General features: G+C 33.9%; 1 protein-coding gene across 2 annotated transcripts in view; it reads right to left on the bottom strand.

The window, feature by feature from the left end:
- LOC114049642 (RAC-gamma serine/threonine-protein kinase) overlaps positions 1 to 19,960 on the bottom strand; it is a 362,981-nt gene that overhangs the window by 50,153 nt on the left and 292,868 nt on the right. For both annotated transcript variants that reach the window (XM_027870916.1, XM_027870917.1), the window contains 2 exons: positions 15,596 to 15,724; positions 2,130 to 2,344 (listed from right to left, as the gene is read on the bottom strand). In XM_027870916.1, coding sequence (XP_027726717.1) covers positions 2,130 to 2,344; positions 15,596 to 15,724 — 344 coding nt within the window. The remainder of the gene's footprint in view (positions 1 to 2,129; positions 2,345 to 15,595; positions 15,725 to 19,960) is intronic.

Raw genomic sequence — 19,960 nt, forward strand, 5'->3', positions numbered from 1 at the left:
AGGAAATCGAGTCAAAATCATGGGTACATTTTCTGATATTTATGTGAAATAAAAATGTAGCCCTTTTTAGATGTTTTCTAACATCTGTGGTATGTCTGAAATATTTTTCATTGTTATTCAAAGGAATAAAATCTGTGAAACATGTTCTGATCAAGGTGGAACTTGAAGATAAAGTCAGTTTAGAATAAAAGACCATAATGAATATAATCTCCATATTGTCATAAAATATGAGTTCTTATCTTAAAGAAATGTTAAAAGTATGCTGATGCTCTATAAACCTGATGAAAATAAAAGAATTTGCCAGAAAGTCAGAAAAATAAAAGTATAATTTCAGTAGTATAAAGGGAACAAATAATATGCCCCCCAAAAACTCTTCACAAGCAGACATGTGGTATAGTGGATAAAGAGTCATGAAGACCTCCGTTCAAATCCTGAGAGACTTATTAGATGTGTGACCCTGAGCAAGACACTTAACCTTTACATCAGTTTCCTTAGCTGTAAAATGGGGGGTAATAATAGTGCCTACTTTCAAGGGTTGTAAAGACCAAATGAGATATCTCTAGAGTGGTTTGCAACCTTTAATGTACTATGTAAATGCTAGCTATTTTTATTATTTTCCACAAAATCTCACTTATCCCTTCCTAACTTATGTAATTCTACACACATCACACACTATTCTTCTAATAACCCAGGGATGTAACCCAGGAATCATCTTTAACTGCTCGCCCTCCCTTATCTTCCATAGCCAACCAGCTGCACAGTTTTGCACATTCCATCTCCCCAACATCCCCCCCCTTACAGCTGCTCTTCGACTTCCATCCCTCACCACCACTGCACTTTCCCTCTCCTCTTTGCTCCATCTTCCACACAGCAACCAAACTGAAACTCTGAAAGCATGGTGACCCCAATAACCACCAGCTCAAGAAGCTGCAGTGGCTCCTCTTCCTCTAGGAATACAAAATACTAACTCCTCTGGTAGGGTTTTTTTTTTTTTAAGTCTTTCACAATTAGATTCCAACTTGCCCTTTCAGGATTTTGTCTCACATTATTCTCCTTCACACACCAGTCAGTTAAAATGGTCTATTTTTCTCTGTACACATTTCATCTCCTACTTTTGCACAGACTGACCATCCTGTCTGGACTACATTATTGCCTCACTTTGTCTTGCAGAATCCCTAGACTCCATCAAGAGTCAATTCAAGAGCCACCTACTGCAAGAGATCTATGTGCCCTCTGGTTTCAGAGGGTCTTAACCTGGTTTCCAAGAATTTGTTTTCCAAAAAATATTTTTCTAATATTTCAATATATATATTAGCTTCCTTTATAATTATATATATTTTTATTTTTACATTAAAAAATACGATTCTGAGAAGGGATCTACTGGCTTTTGTTAGACTGTCAAAGGAGTCCAATACCATTAAAAAAGTTAAGAACCCTTGGTCTAGTTGCTAGTACTGTGTGTATATGTATATGTGTGAATTGATGTGTGCATGTGTGTGTGTAAACATAGGTATATATGTGTATGCACACACATGTATATATCTGTTCTCCCTCCTCCTTCCAATATAATGTAGGCTTCTTGAGGGAGGGGCTATCTTGCTTATCTTTTAGCTCCAATGTGTGTAGCACAGTGCCTGGCTATAGTAGGCTGAATACATGAAATACAGATATAATTATGCATAAATATACATTAATATGTTTATCAAATGTTCCAGTTACCTCTTCTATAGATCATCTGAACTAGAAAGTTACTGATGGATTATCTTCTTACAGATGATGACACTTCCAAAAAAAAGGAAGCACAGAAGTGGAAAGAATATAGGAAATCTATACTCTAGTCTGGCATAAAAGAAATCAAATAATGGGGACAATTAAGAAACATCAAGTTTTGCTGTCATGGACAGCAAAATAGGTGTCACAGCTCTTCTGAATACTGATGCTCAGTATGCTCTATTTAATGTCGCTGGCATGGGGAAGACTCAGGAAATCTAAGGCTTTGGTTAAAAAAAAATTCTAGATTGAGATGTTAAAAGAAAAAAGTACTATGTGGCAGCTTTTTCAAAAGGTAACCCAGTGGAAAGGCTTTTTAAGAACATATTTATTTTCAATCAGCATTATTTGAGCCTTACCGTTTATTTGGATCTTTTATTAAGAGTCCTGAAAGTAAGGATTTTGCATCAGAAGAAAGAGTTCGAGGAAATTTAATGTCCTCCATTAGTATTAGCTCAAAAAGTTTCTCATGATCCTGGTTGTAGAATGGTAATCTTCCACACATCATTTCATACATGACAACCCCCAAACCCCACCAGTCTACTGCACGGCCATAGTCATTATCTTCTAATACCTAAAAGAGAAATGAAGAAAAGAATTAAACATTACATTTTAAGTACTTTGGGTGAAACATACATTTTTTACTCTAAAATATTTTACCATTTCCATGATTAGGTAAGCAGTTCTGAGATTCTATCACACATAGCTCTTTATTATACCAAATATTTGACTTTTACAAGATATGTTTTTGCATCCAGAAACTATTAATGGACACCCATACAAAAAAGGCAGAGAAAAACAATACACTATGCCAAGTAAATCAAACATAAGAACACCAATGAATCTATATGAAACATGGATCTACCTAGTTTTATTTTCTGGTCCCCTTTCTGCTAAATATCAAATCACAGGTTAGTGAGAGGGCATACAGATTAATTATTTCTAATAGGCCTTCCCTACTGAATCATTCCCTACTGAAATCCAAAAACTTTCTGCCTGCTAAAAGATGAAGAAAATTGGAATAAACTGATTTCATTTACAGGGCCTAGAAAACAAACATAAGAAAGAACACAGACATACTCACAGCCTTTGTATGTATTTTTAAAACTTTCTGAGTTCCTAAATAGCTAAAGTTTTAAGGAAAATCTTTGAAAATAATAGAAATCAGACAATTCATCTTTTGGCTTATAAGAAAATGTTAATGCCCAGAGCTCCATTATATTAAGACAAAGATACGTTAAATGCATACAATATCCACTGAACTTCATTCTTATTATATGACAAATGGTATTTAAATTGTCTCACTATATATGAAAAAAGGTTTAAAAAGAAATTTTATGACTTTAAATAAGTCAGGAAAAAATATATTAATTTAATGCAACACATCCTTTTGGATCTCAGTGTTTTACATGATATGGACATGGGCAACCAGACAAAACAGATACCCAGATGTTCTATACAATTCAGAAATCCTTTTCAGTAAATGTCTGATATAGAAGGAAAAGATGGAACAGCCAGTGTTATATCTTTCCTTTCAGATATGGTCTTATTATTGCATATAAATATTGCCTCTTTCGGAGAGAAACTTTCCAGAGATATTAAACCAGAAGGAGAAAGTTCTCATACCAACAAGCATTGTGAAGAAAAAATAGCAAAGAATGATTGCATGAAAAAGAAAGGAAAAAAATCCCCAGATCTAAGATGGAACAAACATTTCTTAAAAGAAATTCTGAGCTGATTTCAAAGAAGATAGTCAGCAGTTATCTATAGGATAGACTAATATACTCTGCTCATGGTTCAAATTTTTATGTTGTCCAACTCCACAGAAATTTTACTTTTTAAATTTTTATGGTGTTTTTATTTTATTCTTTTTAATCATTTTAGGAGTCTTAGCTAACATATTAAAATAGTTACACACTAAATAAACCTAGAGCTCCGAGGCAACTTAGAAATTAGCTATTTCAATCTCTTCATTTCACAGATGAGGAAAACCTAAGCCCAAAGGGGTGGTATAACTTGCCCAAATTCACTTATATAATATGTAACAGAGTCAGAATTCAAACCCAAGTCCTTTGCCTTAAAATCCAATGTTCTTTCCAGTTTCTGGTGCCTCGGGGGTTGGGAAAAAAGAGTAGGGTTTAGAGTAGGGGTGGGGAAGCTTCGACCTTGAGGCCACATGTGACCCTGTAGGTCCTCAAGTACTGCGCTTTGACTGAATCCAAACTTCACAGAACAAATCCCCTTAATAAAAGGATTTGTTCTGTAAAATCTGAACTCAGTCAAAAGACTGCACCCAAGGACCTAGACGGCCACACATGGCCCCCAGGCTGCAGGTTCCCCACCTCTGAGCTACAGTGTTACTCAAAGTATTAAATAAGTCTGAAATTACAAAGTAATTATCTATTGATACCAAAAATCTAGAGGCCAAAGGGCCATCCAATATTTGAGGATTTTTAAGGACAAAGGTAAAAATTTAAAATGAATCCATAAAATGTGAATTTTACTATGCTACTATGCTAATTACTAGATTCATTTTTTTATACACACATAACAAAAACTTTATTGCCTAAAAACATATTCTTTCTAAAAGAAAAAGTCAAGATTTCAATTAGGTAGAATCTAAGAAATTCTGAAAGCAATTTTTTTTGTTTTGTTTTGGTGGATGAGGAAAAAAGAGAATTAGGGGAAATATTGATCATTACCTTAATAAGAGAGGAATGTAATGCCTCCTTTCTGCCAGTAAAGCCTTTGGTAGTTTATAATCTAAGCAAGAAATTATATGAGAGGTGTCATACTCCATATGAAACTTTTTACTTTTGGAGGAAAAAAAACATTTTAAATGCTAAGAATTTATTTTCACTTTCATGAAATAAAACTTATGGGTATAAAGTTGGAAAAAAAAAGTAATTTAAAGGAGTAAGAGTTTTTTTTTGTATGCTTAAGTTGGAATAAGTTGTCCAGGTATAACTTTTAAATGGCCCAGATTTTTGGTTACTACATATGGACATAACTCATGGCCAATAAGAAGGGCATACTGCATGAGGGATATATACCTAATTTATACAGGATTTTACCTATTAACAATAAAAAAATGTTAGGTCTTAGCAAATCTTTTACTGCATTCCCACAACAGCAACAACACAGCGGTCCCAAAAAAAGAGCCAAATGTGGTTTTTAACCTCTTTTTTCATAAAACCATAAAAAGCATAAAAGCTGGATTAACTGCCTCCCGAACCCGCATATCACCAGCCGGGTTCTCATCCCCAGCTGGCAAAACTGGCAACCCTTTATTTTTGTTTAAATACCTGGTTTACAGCCAGAAGGGAAAGTGACTGCATAAAAAAGGTTTTATTTTTGAAGAGAAATAAGCAAATGAAAAAATTAAAGTGCATTGTAGAAAAATCTGTTTCAAATTAAAGTAAAATAGATTTTATACAGCTTTGTAAAATGAATATCAATTCCCAAAATAGAAATGTTTCCTTCTGAACATGCAATCTTTAAGTGATGTGTAATATTATTTATATATATGTATATACATACACATATATCACATATATAGGTACATTTGTAAGCACTTAAAATATTACTTCATTCTGAGGAAAATATGCACTCTTTGATGACTTTATATGCCAACTCAAGTTATACAGATTATTAAGGAAAAAAATAAAACACCTGAGCATAGAGCAGTTAGTTTTTAATGAAGGATTCTTTACTGTCAATTCACGTCTTTAAGATAAGAAAGATTTCTGTCCAATCTCACACTTATACAGTCATATCCCTTACTTATCTAAAAAAATGACAGCATGGATGATCCCAAAAAAGAAATGATAAAAAAAATTTCCATCCACAGGAATACGTCCAGGAATAAACTTTGACTGCTCATCCAATGAATTTACTCTCTTCTTCTCCCTCCTTAATACTCTATTATGAGACAACACACCACATTCAACAGACTACATCCTTTAAAGATAGCTTTTCCTTCTTTCCTTTAATTATATCCCCTTTCTCAAAATTATACTAAATTTGTAAACGATCCTAAGTATCTGGCTCCTTTCTTTCTGGCCTCTGCTGATTTTCCTCATCAAAAAAGCTCAACTGTGACTATTGTTATGAAGACTTGTTCAAACTCAGTGGTAACAAATGACATAACACAAAAGTAAAAAATATTAAACATACACTACAATTCCAATAAATATAATTTACTGTATTGATATGAAAATGCTATGGGTCAAAATATGCCCCCTAAAACTTACTTAAAAACTTCAAGGACTTGTGATTTTATTGGCATTGGTACTTCCTTCAACAATTCAAATCATAACTCTTTAATTTGGTATATGATCTTTATGAGCTGTTGTCTTAGGAAAAAATGGTCACCTATTGGCCAATCTTCTGGTGATAAGCCTCTCTAAATGTAGTTAGTCTGAGGCTGGTCTAAGGATAAAGGCATACAACCCATCAAGGGGCCCCATTTACAACCTTTACAACTTCATAGGCTCTGCCTGATCTTGTGCTTTCCTGGCACATCATTCAAGAGCCTTTAATCACTTCTATACTAGGATTAGGCATCAATGTAAGACCTTATAGCACATAAAATTCAGGTAAAATTCTAATTCTAATAATCTGGCTCCAAAAGTCATTGTTATAAAGCTTTAAAGTAAAATTTTAAATTAAGTTTTAAATCTGTGTGTATTTTCCATTTTATAGGCATCTTTTTCATCTCGTATTTCAAATTACAATAGTCCAAGGGAAGACCTGAGTCAAATCATTCCTCAGATATTTAGTAGTTGTGTGACTTGACCCTGAGCAAATCACTTTACTTCTCTCTGCCTCAGTTTCCTCATCTGTAAAATGGTAATAACTATAGTACCTATTTCACAGGGTTGCTGAGGTTCAAATGATAGAATATATGCAACACAACTGCAAATTTTAAAGTGCTATATAAATGTTAGTTTTTGTGATTATTATCAACGCATACTTTATTTTCCAGACCTGTGACTTCACTGGTGTAGAGAACACCTAGTAGGGCAAAAGATTCACAACTTGGGTGCAATTTGTAAGATCAAAGAGTTGCTTAGATACACTGAGAGATTAAATGACCATAGTCACACAATTAGTACGTGAAAAATCAGGGTATGAACCCAATTTTTCCTGACTCCAAAGCCAAAGTACTATTAATCATGTCATGCTGAACACATTATTAAGGCCAGAAAATTATTTCTTTAATGCTATGTTAATATTTCATGTTATATCAAATTGCACATGTTACACTGAAGGCTCAAAACTTCTAGCGGACAATAGTCATCTGCACAAATTTCAAATGAAGGGTAATATAACTTTCAAAACCTACCTAGGATGAACTAAGGCTTTGTCTCAGTTCTGATTATAGATAAGTAGTGTCTACAAAACATGGTAATCCTGCTTACTGACTCCCCCTCACACAAAAGTCCTCAACAGCCACTGATATACCTTTACCAAACAACTATAATTATCTAGATTCCAAGATAGAAATAAAAGGGGGAAGAAGAAAAGGAAGAAATATGCACTCTCTCTGTGATAATATAGTTAAGTTACATAAAAACACAAGAGTATTACCTAACACATATACCTTCTACATGAAGCCTTTCCTGATCCTCCCAATTTACCTTGTTTTTATTGGGCACATATTTGCCATATCCTTATTTAAGTATGTTTTCTCTCCCTGTTATGCTCTTCAAGGACAAGACTTGTTTCCCTCTTGTCTCTGTGTCCCCAATACATATTACAGTGCAGGGTACGTTAACAGGCATTTAATAAATGCTTGATGACTGATTTATTAATAGAAGCAAGGTTTTACTCCTTTTAATATTTTACCAGGAGCCAGAAGTTGTTTCATTCTCTGCCATATGGAGATTTAAGTTTCAGAGAGGCCAAAAGTAGAGAGAGTATGCTGTGACAGAGAATTATCTGATGCAGAGACTTCCTACTCTTAAAGTAGGTAGATAAAAATAATTGTTTTTTAAAACTCCACTCTAAATGGCTATTATACAGTCTTTGCTTTTTTTCCTTAGAATAATTAATTTTTTTTATATATTTTAAATTGTGACCTAGAGACAGGAGACCTCATGTTCCAAAAGGATACAGGGAATTGACATTTCTAGTACATAAATTTAACTAAAGGAACTTTAAAAAAAATCTTCACCTCACATCATGAATGAATCATTCTTATTCCAATTAGGGATTATTGGGTGGCTGAAGTAACATCTCTCTCAGCTTGCTCAAGGGGCCACACAACTGTACCTAAGGCATGCAATTATAAGGAGGTAATGCATGCCCTGGAGTGGCTTACTGCTCAATCAATAATTTTGACAGAACAGATGGGGGGAAAATTAAACATCTAAACAAACTGTCTGCACACCTATGTTGTGAAAGTAAACTGCGAACTTAGATGCACCAAATTACTGTTAATTCATTTTTTAAATGTTGCCTATTAACCTTGTATTTCAGGTGACTAGCATACCCTTTTTATTATCTATGTAAGTCCATCATGGGCTTTTATCATCAAAGGTACCTGCTTGCCAAAAACTATGACCATTAAGGATTTTCTAATTCAACTTGAAAAAAAAAATTTAGTAACATGAGGTTGAACTTCTTTACAATACAGAGAATATATTCTTTTTTTCTTCAAGATAATCATTTACATCATGGCTTCTTTGTACTTTTAAGTGTAATTTTTTTTCTGTAAACTTCTCAATTGCTATAAAAATTCTTATAAGACTGGAAATGCAAATGTCATTTGCTATGAATTAGAATGTACTAAATTGCAGAGCTCACCTTTAACACACACATATACATACATACATGCATACACTTCAAGGGCATTGTACTTAAAAAGCAAACTGCAGTTCAAACAGGAAAAATATTTGAAGAGAAAATAGTCAAACGGATGCAGATGCAATCTTTACAGTGAAATGACTTTTTTTAAAAGGCAGGTCCCCTCTGTTTCCTATAGTTCCATTGTGCACAGGCTTGTGGTGTCACAACTAGTTCAGTCTTTGTAAACACCTCGAACAGGGAATTCTCTGTGGCTTTTGTGAAATTATCCTTAATGGAAAATCAGTAAGGGATAGCTGCAGAATGACTAGAAGCAGTGGTGATTTTGCGTTGAGTTCTCTGATTTCAGAAAGCTCTTATTCTTCACATGGAAACTACAGAATCACAACGCTGTCCAAGCAAGAGCATGGGTACAGGAACTCTGAGAATTACAGTCAAAGGAGCAAACACGTCAATCAAGGAAACAACACCTAAGAGCTACAGACTCTACATGGCTCCTCCTGGACTGGGGACAGAAGTAATTTTAGTTCATATTTGAACCAGAGCTAATGACAAAGCAGTGGTTTAGGAGGATTCAGAAATATTACACAGTAGTTTGACAAAGAAAAATGGAGTATTAAATAATTTCACCTAAGAATTTTCACCCATGATGGCTATGTGGATGTTCTTAAATATGAATTCAAAATATAAACATTTCCTCTACTAAAAAGGTCTCTGTGATCCTTTCCCTTACTTTCTCTCTACCACAGAACAAAAGATAAGACTCTTACAGGAGCATCATGAAGATTAATATCTGAAAAGCGCCTTCAAGAAAACAAATGTTGCTTGAATCAGTACTTATCAATGAAGATTCTTGGAAAAATTTGGATTCTTTCTTGAGGGTGTGTGTACAAAAAGGTTTTTGTATGCATGAAAGAAAGGTTTATGTGTGCATGCATGTTAGTGTTGCCTAGGACATAGCATGGGGCTTGCCATATGTGAGAAGCTTAATAAATGCTTGATGACTTGTTGACTTGGTATGACCAAATATGTCAGTCAACAAGCATTTATTAAGGGTCTACTTATGCCAGTCATTGTGCTAAGTGCTAGAGACCTTTCCTTTCAGAAAAAGCTTAGAAACTGTAAGAACATAACCATAACCTTAAGACAATAGTTTCATTCTGTCTTATGGACTCTTAAGGAAGACAGTGTAAAACATTACGCTTGTTACTGCACAATTATATCTGCTGATATTTCTTCCTCTGGGTTAAGGGTGTCAATGTACTTTCTTTTGGCTTCAGTTTTAGAAGGCTTAAAAAAGGCTCAGAAACAAAATGCTGATTAGAAGATATTTACACTTTAGAATGACAGACTCACTTTGTGTCATTTACTGTAAATAGAACATAATTGCACCCTCCAAAGGGAGGAAAAACAAAACAATTAATCATGTTTGTTACATGCAACACAAATTACTTAGTAAAAAAAAAAAAATCAACATAACCCCTACTTACCCTGAATTTGGCTAGCACTTCTACCTCTTCCCAATAATAATGAATATTTGAGTTCTTAGTGCTACATTTGAGTATTAAAAAACTATTAATTTCCAAAATTTTTATTTCACTATTTATATTTTGCCACATAACATTACACTATATTTGAACAAATATTTCTACCTAACTGGAAATAAAAGTTATTAAAATAATCTACTGTCATAAGTTCAGGTTTTTCCATAAAAGTAGGTCAAAAGTAAGGTATTATATAAGGTCACAAAAAAGGCTGGGTAAAATTAAAGGTAAATGTACTTTCCAGAAGTGTTTAGAAAAGTAACAAAAATGCATCAAAATAATGCCCTTCATTACTTGAATAAAAAAATCATATTTTATACTTGGATGAAATACAACTGTAGACATTTTTCTATATACCAGTTGAACCTTGCTAAAATACATTTCCTTACAATTGAATCATTTTTGTAATGTCTTTCTGTTAGTTCTAACTTGACTATCAAATAATTTTTATTTTGACACGATTACAGAAGTGCATTTCTCTAGGTTTCCAAAACCACCTTATTCAACCTTCCCCATCTGTCACCATCTGCTTCTTTTTAGCATGTACTTTTTGTGTGATCACATAAGCATGTGAAAAATAACTAACATTCAGATGATTATCTGCTGGTACATTTGAGGACTGGGCATAATAAAAGTGAACTGCCAAAACGTACTTAACACTTTTAATTTTGTTGGGTCTTGCATGTAAGCTACATTTGATTTTCAAACTGTTTTACAGTTGGAAAATTGATCAGGTACTGCTAACTCAAGACCAAAGCTGAGACTCTAAATAATTAGCACCGCATAAAACAGTGTAGATTCAACGAGAGCCATACCAAATAGTAAAATTTAACAGCAAGAGTTTACATGTTATTTCTACTTTATTCCATAACTTTTTGGGTGAGAAAATACAATATTCACTGCAAAAATATATTTGTGGGGTCAATTTTATTTCAGGTCAAGTTTAATCCTTATAAATATGAGAAATTCTAACACAATAGCTTTTCCAAATTCTACCACAAATGCATTTGAAAATTTTAGCACATGAAGTATAATATTTATATATATGCCAAGGCTGTCTTTACAATCCCTTAAAAACATAATTTTGAAACAAAAGGTCAACTTTCCAAACTGAAGAGAGCCTGGCCGCCATCAATTAATGTTATCCAAGCAAAACAGGATACAGTGGTATTCTAACACTTTAGTTTTAATGAATACAAACTAATTATGTTCATCTTTGTACCCAGCTGCAATTACTTTCAAATGTAAGTGCAATTTAATGCAAAGAATCTAAGTAAAAACTAAATTATTCTTCTAAAGATTCTTTTTCAATTGAATCTAACTAAACATTCTTGGGTATGTGAAATTTGAACCACATATTTCACCTTAAAGACAAAATAAACACAAAGGTTTTGAATGATCTTGTCTATCCATTAGTTATTTTGCATTTTCAGCATTTGACTATGCCATAACAATGTCAAGGTATCATTCAGGTAATTAAGAGACATCTGTAAGAAGTAGCTTGCAACAAGAAGAGCTTGCAATACTTAAGGTAAAATACATTCTTCCTCAACATCTCAACCACAAGGGAAACAATCTTCATGAAATGCTGTGAATAAAAATCATCACTGGACACATACTTGTTGCCTCAGCAGCATGGAAGGACTTCTGAAAGCTAGTACGCTGCACACATAACCTTCCAGAACCCAGGGCAACCACTATCATATTAGAAAGTGTCAAAGTAGCACTTTAGTCATTATCATTGTCCATATTAAAATTTTATGAAAAGTTAGTTATTTCAAGAGTCAGCAGCTTCAAACAGGAGCCAAAGTAATGGTGTTCATTCATCACTTTCCTCTAAAGATAATCCATCAACACTATATGTCATACATCCTGATTTCTAATCCTTGAGGAGGTGATCTCATTTTAATAATATCAATTCTGTAAAATGATTTTACAAAGTATATAAGTATTTAAAAACAAGAAACAAAATGGTCTTAATAAAAGAGCAATTCAAAATTCATTTTGAACAGAAAGCCCATTTTAAAACAATTAGAGTCAATTCTTAACTTGTATTCTTGGTTTTTGTTCTTGGGTATATTTGCATAGAAAATAATATCTTGGTTTCTTAGGAGATCATCTGTTTCTGAAATGAGATTAATTATCTCCTTTAGAAATATTTTCCCCTAATTATGACATACTAATTCTGTTATGCTAAATATGGCAAATGTATAGCACAGACAAACGAATTCTGGAGAAACAAATAACTTATTTTTCTCTTACATTTCCTAAAACAACAGCATTCTAAAAAACATGATATTGTATCTGATTTAACATGGAATAGTGTTCTCTGAATTTTTAGCTGATATATCAACTGAAATTGAAATTCTAATTCTAGTGTATTTCATATTTCAGGGAGGAATATTTACAATGTCTCCACAAATGATGTTATTGGAAATTAAACATATTCAAAATATTAGTACTTGATTTTAGGAAACTCAAAATTTTCTCAATGCAAATTGTACCTTTAATTAATTAGAATATTCCAGTGGAAATATAATAATGAATGCTAATGATACTAATAATTCATACCAATTTTGTAACACAGTTGCTTCCCAATATTTAACAATTACCATTTTCTTTAGCCATTAGAAAACATTTATAGACAAAACATATGATTTCTTGACCTCTAAATTATAGCTTTTTTTTGCTGAACTGTGGTATACTATAAACCAGCACCTCTGTTTCCTCAAGATAGTCCAATGGTATTCTTATTACTATGTAGATTTTAATCTTAATTTTATTTTTTGAGATTGGGTTTCTTTATCTTTGTCCAACCCCATGCTAATCATCACGGAAGGTTTGATCTACTTTGTTTCTGACTAGGGTTGGGAGGAGGGGGGAATAGGCATTTATTTAGCACCTAATTGTGCTGGGTAGGAGGCAGGTAGGTGGTTCAGTGGACACAACACTGGGCCTCAAATTAGGAAGAAATGAGCTCAAAACTGGCTCCAGACACTTACTAGCTGTGTAACCCTAGACAAGTCACTTAACCTCTGTTTGCCTTAATCCACTGAAGAAGGAAATGGCAAACCACCCCAGTATCTTTGACGAGAAAAGGCCATGGATGATATGGTTTAACAGGGTCGTGAAGATTAGGCACAACTGAATAAAAACAATGTGACAAGCATTGTGCTAAGCACTTTGACAAATAATATCTCATTTGGTCCAGTATGCTCTTTTTTAGGCAGCCTGATCCCTTAACCTCCCTCCTGAAGGCTTGTCATATTGGTGCCAGACTCAGTGGGGACACCCAATTGTCCTAGTCTACAGCAGCTTAGAACTCCTAAACTCAAGGAATTCACCACCCTCAAGCCTCAAGGCAACAGAGGTTATTATAGTCATAACCACCACACTCTGCTCTATGTAGATGTTTAAATAGTTAGGTATTCCTTTAACATCAAACAAGATGATACAGATAGTGTCAAATGTATTCCATTTATCTTCCTACCTTTTCTGACCTTTTCTCTTATTCTGAATATTTCATTTGATCTGGGTCTCAACATAGGTACACCCTCTGATACAAATAGAAATTTATCCATGTTCTCTTATTCCGTAAGGATACTGTCTATATGCTCCCATAAATCTTCAAAGGGGAATTTATACCTACCATGCTTGGATTGGTACTACCTTGATTTAGAAAAAAAAAGCTGCCCCATTCTTAGTTGCATTTAGTTGCACAACAAACATGAACAAAATGAGTGGTGGTGATCAGTCTCTTCCTACCTTTGAATTTTTTATCTCAAAAAAAGTGTCATGCTTTTCAGCATGCAAGTAAAGCAATGCATATACATATATATGTCCTTGGATTGCTTTTAACTCAACAGCCCACCAAAGATGTATGCTCACAGGAGCTGGTTCTTAATTAGGATGAAGTAGGACTGTCTCTAGTACCCCAAGCTGACATGACAGTCATTCTTTTGGGATATAATTGCCCGTCAATTTAAGGGGGCAGTATCTGGTTCTTCTAACACTACATGGATTCCATTGGAGCATATGAGCTGTTCATAGATTATTCTTTGCCACATAACCAGTTCATCTTTTATTCTCAGTCATTTATATTAAGACATCCTTTACATTGCTTCCCTCGCACTATTCTTCATTGGCAATGTGTTGCAGCTTATTAACCTTCACAAAATGCCTCTCCATTTCCCTTAGGATAACCTTCAACAATGTTTTCAATAAATGTGTAATTCCATGGATCTTAGTCATGCAGCATCACAAGAAGAATACTTTTATATTTTCTAAACAAGCCTTTGTTTCAAGAAGAAACTTGAAGTCATTAAACATACCACATAATTTTCAAAAGCGATAATCCAGCCTGCTCTCCTCCTTCTGTTCAATTCTGGGCCCAACTCATTGTCTATGTGCAATGTCTGTCCAAAATATATGTACTGATGGGACCAACTCCATCCAACTGCATATTTTAGTCTAAATAGGCATTCCTCATCTACTTATTTTTTTTTCCAGTGTAGAGAAACCTAACTCTTTTTGGCTGCTTATGGATTTCACTTAAATGGCTCTTTGTGTTCTAAGGCTTGATGTAATCAGCATTATACCACCAGGAGACAACAGCATCTGGAGGACCTTAACATCTTTAGAACACTCCTTCTCCACTTGAATTCTGAATAGGATCTTCTCCATGACAATGAATATCTTTGACCACATACCTCTCCCTATTTTATGTCTTGATTAATATTAATAATTAGAGGATAAATGAATAAAAAGTTATTATTACATCTTTTAAGGAATCTTATATGATTTGATATATGCAAAGGAGATACCTTTTTGACAAAAACTGCTGTTAACAAATACTATTATAGCACCTACATTGTAGAGTCACTTACGATTATTTCTTTGTTTCCAAGTATAGTTCATCATAAGGTTTATGAAACCACAAACAACAGTCTTAATGAAGAAGTCATATAGTTTGATATGATCAAAATTTGTCAGGCATAAATATGATATATTTGAGTAACAATTCAAAATATGATAGAAAGATCCAAGATATAAATCATATGAAAAGAAAAACCTTTATTCTCAGGGGCAGCTAGGTGGCGCAGTAGATAGAGCACCGGCCCTGAAGTCAGGAAGACCTGAGTTCAAATCCGGCCTCAGACCAAACACTTGACACGTACTAGCTGTGTGACCTTGGGCAAGTCACTTTACCCCAATTGCCTCACAAAAACAACAACAACAACAAAAAAAACCAAAAACCTTTATTCTCATTATGGAATTGTTAGTGTACTTGCCTACTATCAGTTTCTTGCTGCTAAAATTTATATATTAATATTTAAGAATTGCTCAAGCCATAATATTTTGTTTTAATTCCTGCCAAAATATGTAGCACCATTTTAAAAAAAGCTTAAATATTTCTTATTATAAAATAATTATGATAACATGAATTTTCCCTTTAAGTTCCTACAACCTACCTCAGGTGCAAGGTACTCAGGTGTACCACAAAATGTCTTCATTGTAGCTGCATCTGTAATCCCTTCTTTGCAAAGTCCAAAATCTGTAATTTTTATGTGGCCATCTTTATCCAACATCAAATTTTCCAACTGTGTATTAGGAAAGAAAGAAAGTTTAAAATTGTCCTCTGACTTTCAATAATATATATTTCTAGGAGGGGAAAACATATCCAAAGTTCACTAAAGTATTCAATACTTTACAAATTAAGGATGAAATTACAGCTCCTATAAAGTTCCTACTTTTGTATAGAGTAAAAAAGTACATTACACTAAATATTCAGGAATTGTGATCATAGAGCTTTAAAATAAACTAGGACTCTATAGCTTTAAAATTCATTTTTATTTAAGTTGTGAAAACTCAAGACTGTGAAACTTGGAAAAGCTAAGTTTCCTCCACCAAGCCCCACTTTTAAGAGAGGCATAATAGAAGAATATCATCTAATAAGCCTTCCTATTTAGTACTTAACAACGTTCTCTAAATCATTTCAAGATGAGCATCTTTTAAAAAAAGTCCACAAGAAACAGGAATCCACTATTATTTTTCAAAACCCTTGCAGATTTTTCTTTAAATTCAACCTAAATATAATGCTACAAGGAAAGTAGAATTCTGATGAATTTCTTTACTATTAAATATAAAAATGGAGAGATAATACACACAGAAGAAGAGCTCTGGCTTGATTTTTATTACAAACACATATACAGATCACATTTATTTTACGTACATGTATACACACATACAGAGCCAAATCTACAATATTAAGTGAAAATCAGTTTGATCCTGTTAGTAAAAATATATCGAGGGACAGAGTTCACAGATTTAACTACTATAAGGCATGCAATTGTCAGTCAATTCAAGTCATAAGACTATCTGCTCACAAAACCTGATATTCTGAACCTATGATTTTTGCTATTGTTGTTGAGCTGTTTTTCAGTCGTGTCCAACTCTTCATGACCACATTTGAGGGCAAAGATACTACGGTGGTTTGCCATTTCCTTCTCCCGCTCATTTTACAGATAAGGAAACTGAGGCAAACAGGATTAAATGACTTGCCCGGGGTCACCTAGGTATTATATGTCTCAGGCTGGATTTGAACTCATGAAGAGGAGTCTTCCTGACTCCAGGGCCAGTGCTCTATCCCCTGAGCCATCTACTTGCCCTATAATTTAGTTGTACAATCAACGTGTCAGTCAATAAACATTTATTAAGCACCAACAATGTGTCACACATAGTGCTAAGCTAAGAGTGTGGAGAGCTGACATGGTGAGATCTAAATTTAAGGAAGGTCACTTTGATGGCTGAGTGGACAATGAACTGAAGTGATGAGAAACTTGTAGCAGGAAAACTAACCAGCAGGCTACTGCAGTAGTCCAATGAGATAAAATCCTGAACTAAGTTGACAGCAGTGTTGGAGGAGAGAACAGAATATAATCTAAAAATGTTACAAGGGTAAAAACGAGAAGCCTTGGCAACAGATTGGATATAGGAAGTGAATGCAAGGCACTGAGGATGACACCTAGTCCTGCCTGTACCTGGATGGAAATATCCTCTACAATATCCTAAATTACATACTCAATGATAGAGAACACACTGAATCTTGATTCAGCTCATTCTACTTTTTGACAGGTCTAATTGCTAGGGAATTTGTCCCTTATACTGATCCAAATTTGCCTTTCTCTAACTCTCATCCATTATTCCTACTTCTAGAGACAATTAGTATAATCTGAATTCCTCTAAAATATTATAGTCTTTCAAATACTTGAAGATATCTATGATAACCCCTAAGTTTTCTCTTCTCCAGGCTAAATGTCCCCAGTTCATTCAACCAACGTGATGGTGTTTTCTGTAACAATCCTGGTCATATACCACTTTGGACCTATGTCAGTTGATCAATGTCCTTCCTAAAATGTGGTGTTTGATAATGAAGACAGAGTCTAACCAGATGGGACAGAGTACAGGGAGGCTATACATGCTTCATGTGGAACATTATTGCCTTTTATGAGATCTAAGATTGCTTAAACTCTTGTTGAATTTGTAGTCTACAAAAACCCCCAAAGTCTTCACAGGAACTGTTATTTAGTCCTATCTCCCCATCCTACACTTAGGTAGTCGATCTTTGAAGCTTAAGTCTAGGACTCTGCTTTTTTCCCTATTTTCTTAGCTTAAGATCATTATTCTAGTCTTTTAAGACCAAGCTGGTTTTTTTTTTTTAAATGAAGCATCTTCTTAAATACACTTGAGTAAATTTATCAGAAAGCACACACAATAAGTACATGAACAAATGAATAGATGAATAAAATTTATGTGACACTTAATATGTGTAAGGCACTGTTAAATGCCTTATAATTATTATCTCACTTGATTTTCACAATCCTGATGCTGTTATTGTCCCCATTTTATAGATGAGGAAACTGAGGCAAAGAGAAGTTAAGTGACTTGCCCAGTTAGTAAGCAGGAGGGTAATTTGAACCTCAGTCTTCCCGATTCCAGGCCCTGCACTCTATCCACTGTGCCACCCTGCTGCCTCAACTAACTTCTTTTGTGTTATGCTTAGTCCATAACTGGATACAACTATTATGTAAAAGTGAGATAAAGTTTTTTTAAGATTAATTTGAATATCTGTTACCAATTTTATCACTTTGTGTGTAACTCACTATCTCCCTTAGGTGAATCTGCAATTGTGATCTATCTTAAAAGAAGGGGCTATAGCTTTTATGCTTATTTTAACTGTCTATATCATTAGAGTCAGACTCATGATTGGAAGACGTAAAATTTTATGTTACAAATAAGGACTATATTTAACTACCTGAATTATTTAGGGGTTTATTATTTATTATTTATGTTTTCTTTAAGGGGGTATGGGTAAGGAATCTTTGTCTTTTAAGGCTTTTACAAGCAATAATAATGGATGTTATCAGTTGGGGTAGGGTACTGTTGGATTTTATGACTCAGTTTAAATACAAAGTCATGAGATTATTATTCTTAAATATTCTTTTGCCTGCTCCTCTCCCCTTCATTGTCTTTGTTTGTTTTGTTATTTGATTTTTGCTAGAAAATGGGGTTAAGTGATTTGCCCAGGGTCATACAGCTATCGAGGGTCAAGTGCCTGAGGCCAGATTTAAACTCAGGTCCTCCTGACTCCAGGGCCAGTGCTCTATCCATTGGGCCACCTAGCTACCACCCTCTTCCTTCTTTTTGGTGACTGTCATTTCAGGTTGGGAAAAAGAGGCTATTTATTTGTACCTTTGTGCTTTGGCTGTTACCTGAGTCAAATGAGATTGAAAATAAAATAGAAAAATTCTGTCACTCATATATGGGAGCACCCTATTACGGAGTTAATTGGTACATTTTACCCATAGGATATGTAAGCATAATCCTACTATATTCAAAAAAATTATTGATGTCTGTTGAAATTCTGATTAATTATTCAACTGCTATCACTTGCGGCTAAGAGCTATACAGTTTGGGAAGAACATTATTAAAGCAACATCAATAAATGGTTTCCCTCATTCAGCCCTCTCTTCTTTTTAGTAACAAAATATCGAGTAATAACGTGGAAATTTATGAAAGTAAACACAAGGCAAAGAATTGTAGTGTCTGAATTCTTAGCCACTAATAATGCAAATTCCATCAGAGAAGATAAAAGTCCCAGGACTGCTATAATTAGGAAGAAAGGGTCATAGAGGAAACCTGAGCCTCAGCTTTGGGGACCCAGACATCCCTACTTATATTCCTAGGGCTTGAAAATCCTTTCTACAATTAACTAAGGTCCAACTTACAGGTGTTAGCTCTAACCATGAATGCCATATAGTCAAGTAACGTTAGAGCTAGAAAGGAACTTAAAATTACCTTTGTACAATCAATGAGCCATGGTCCTTAAGATTAGAAAATCAATACAAACATAAATTTCAGTGATGTTTTAGATCAAAGTTACTTTTTATAACTTATAAAAATAAATCCTATGATTTTTCTGATGAGCTGATTTATGAAAGTGCTATTGTTAATATTTTCTTTTCTTCTATAGGTTATTCACAGTTATTCATAGTGGAATCAATACTTGTGGATAGAATAAAGTTTAAGCAAATACTTAGGCTCTTTATTAACTTTTAAAAATGATTTATTATAAACAATACTGAACAAGAATGAAATGAATTAAACTTGCTTTGTAACTACTTACATATAAATGATTTCAATGAATAAATTGGCATGATAATTTTTTTAACCACTGTATACTGAAGTCTGTATCAGGATTCTTTATCCATTTTCATTCATTTCCCTTTTATATCATTATAGTTGGTATGGATTCCTTTTTGCTGATTCTGCTTTTT

The sequence above is a fragment of the Vombatus ursinus genome, unplaced genomic scaffold (assembly GCF_900497805.2).
Source record: "Vombatus ursinus unplaced genomic scaffold, bare-nosed wombat genome assembly UNPS02014798.1, whole genome shotgun sequence".
NCBI classification, from domain to species: domain Eukaryota; kingdom Metazoa; phylum Chordata; class Mammalia; order Diprotodontia; family Vombatidae; genus Vombatus; species Vombatus ursinus.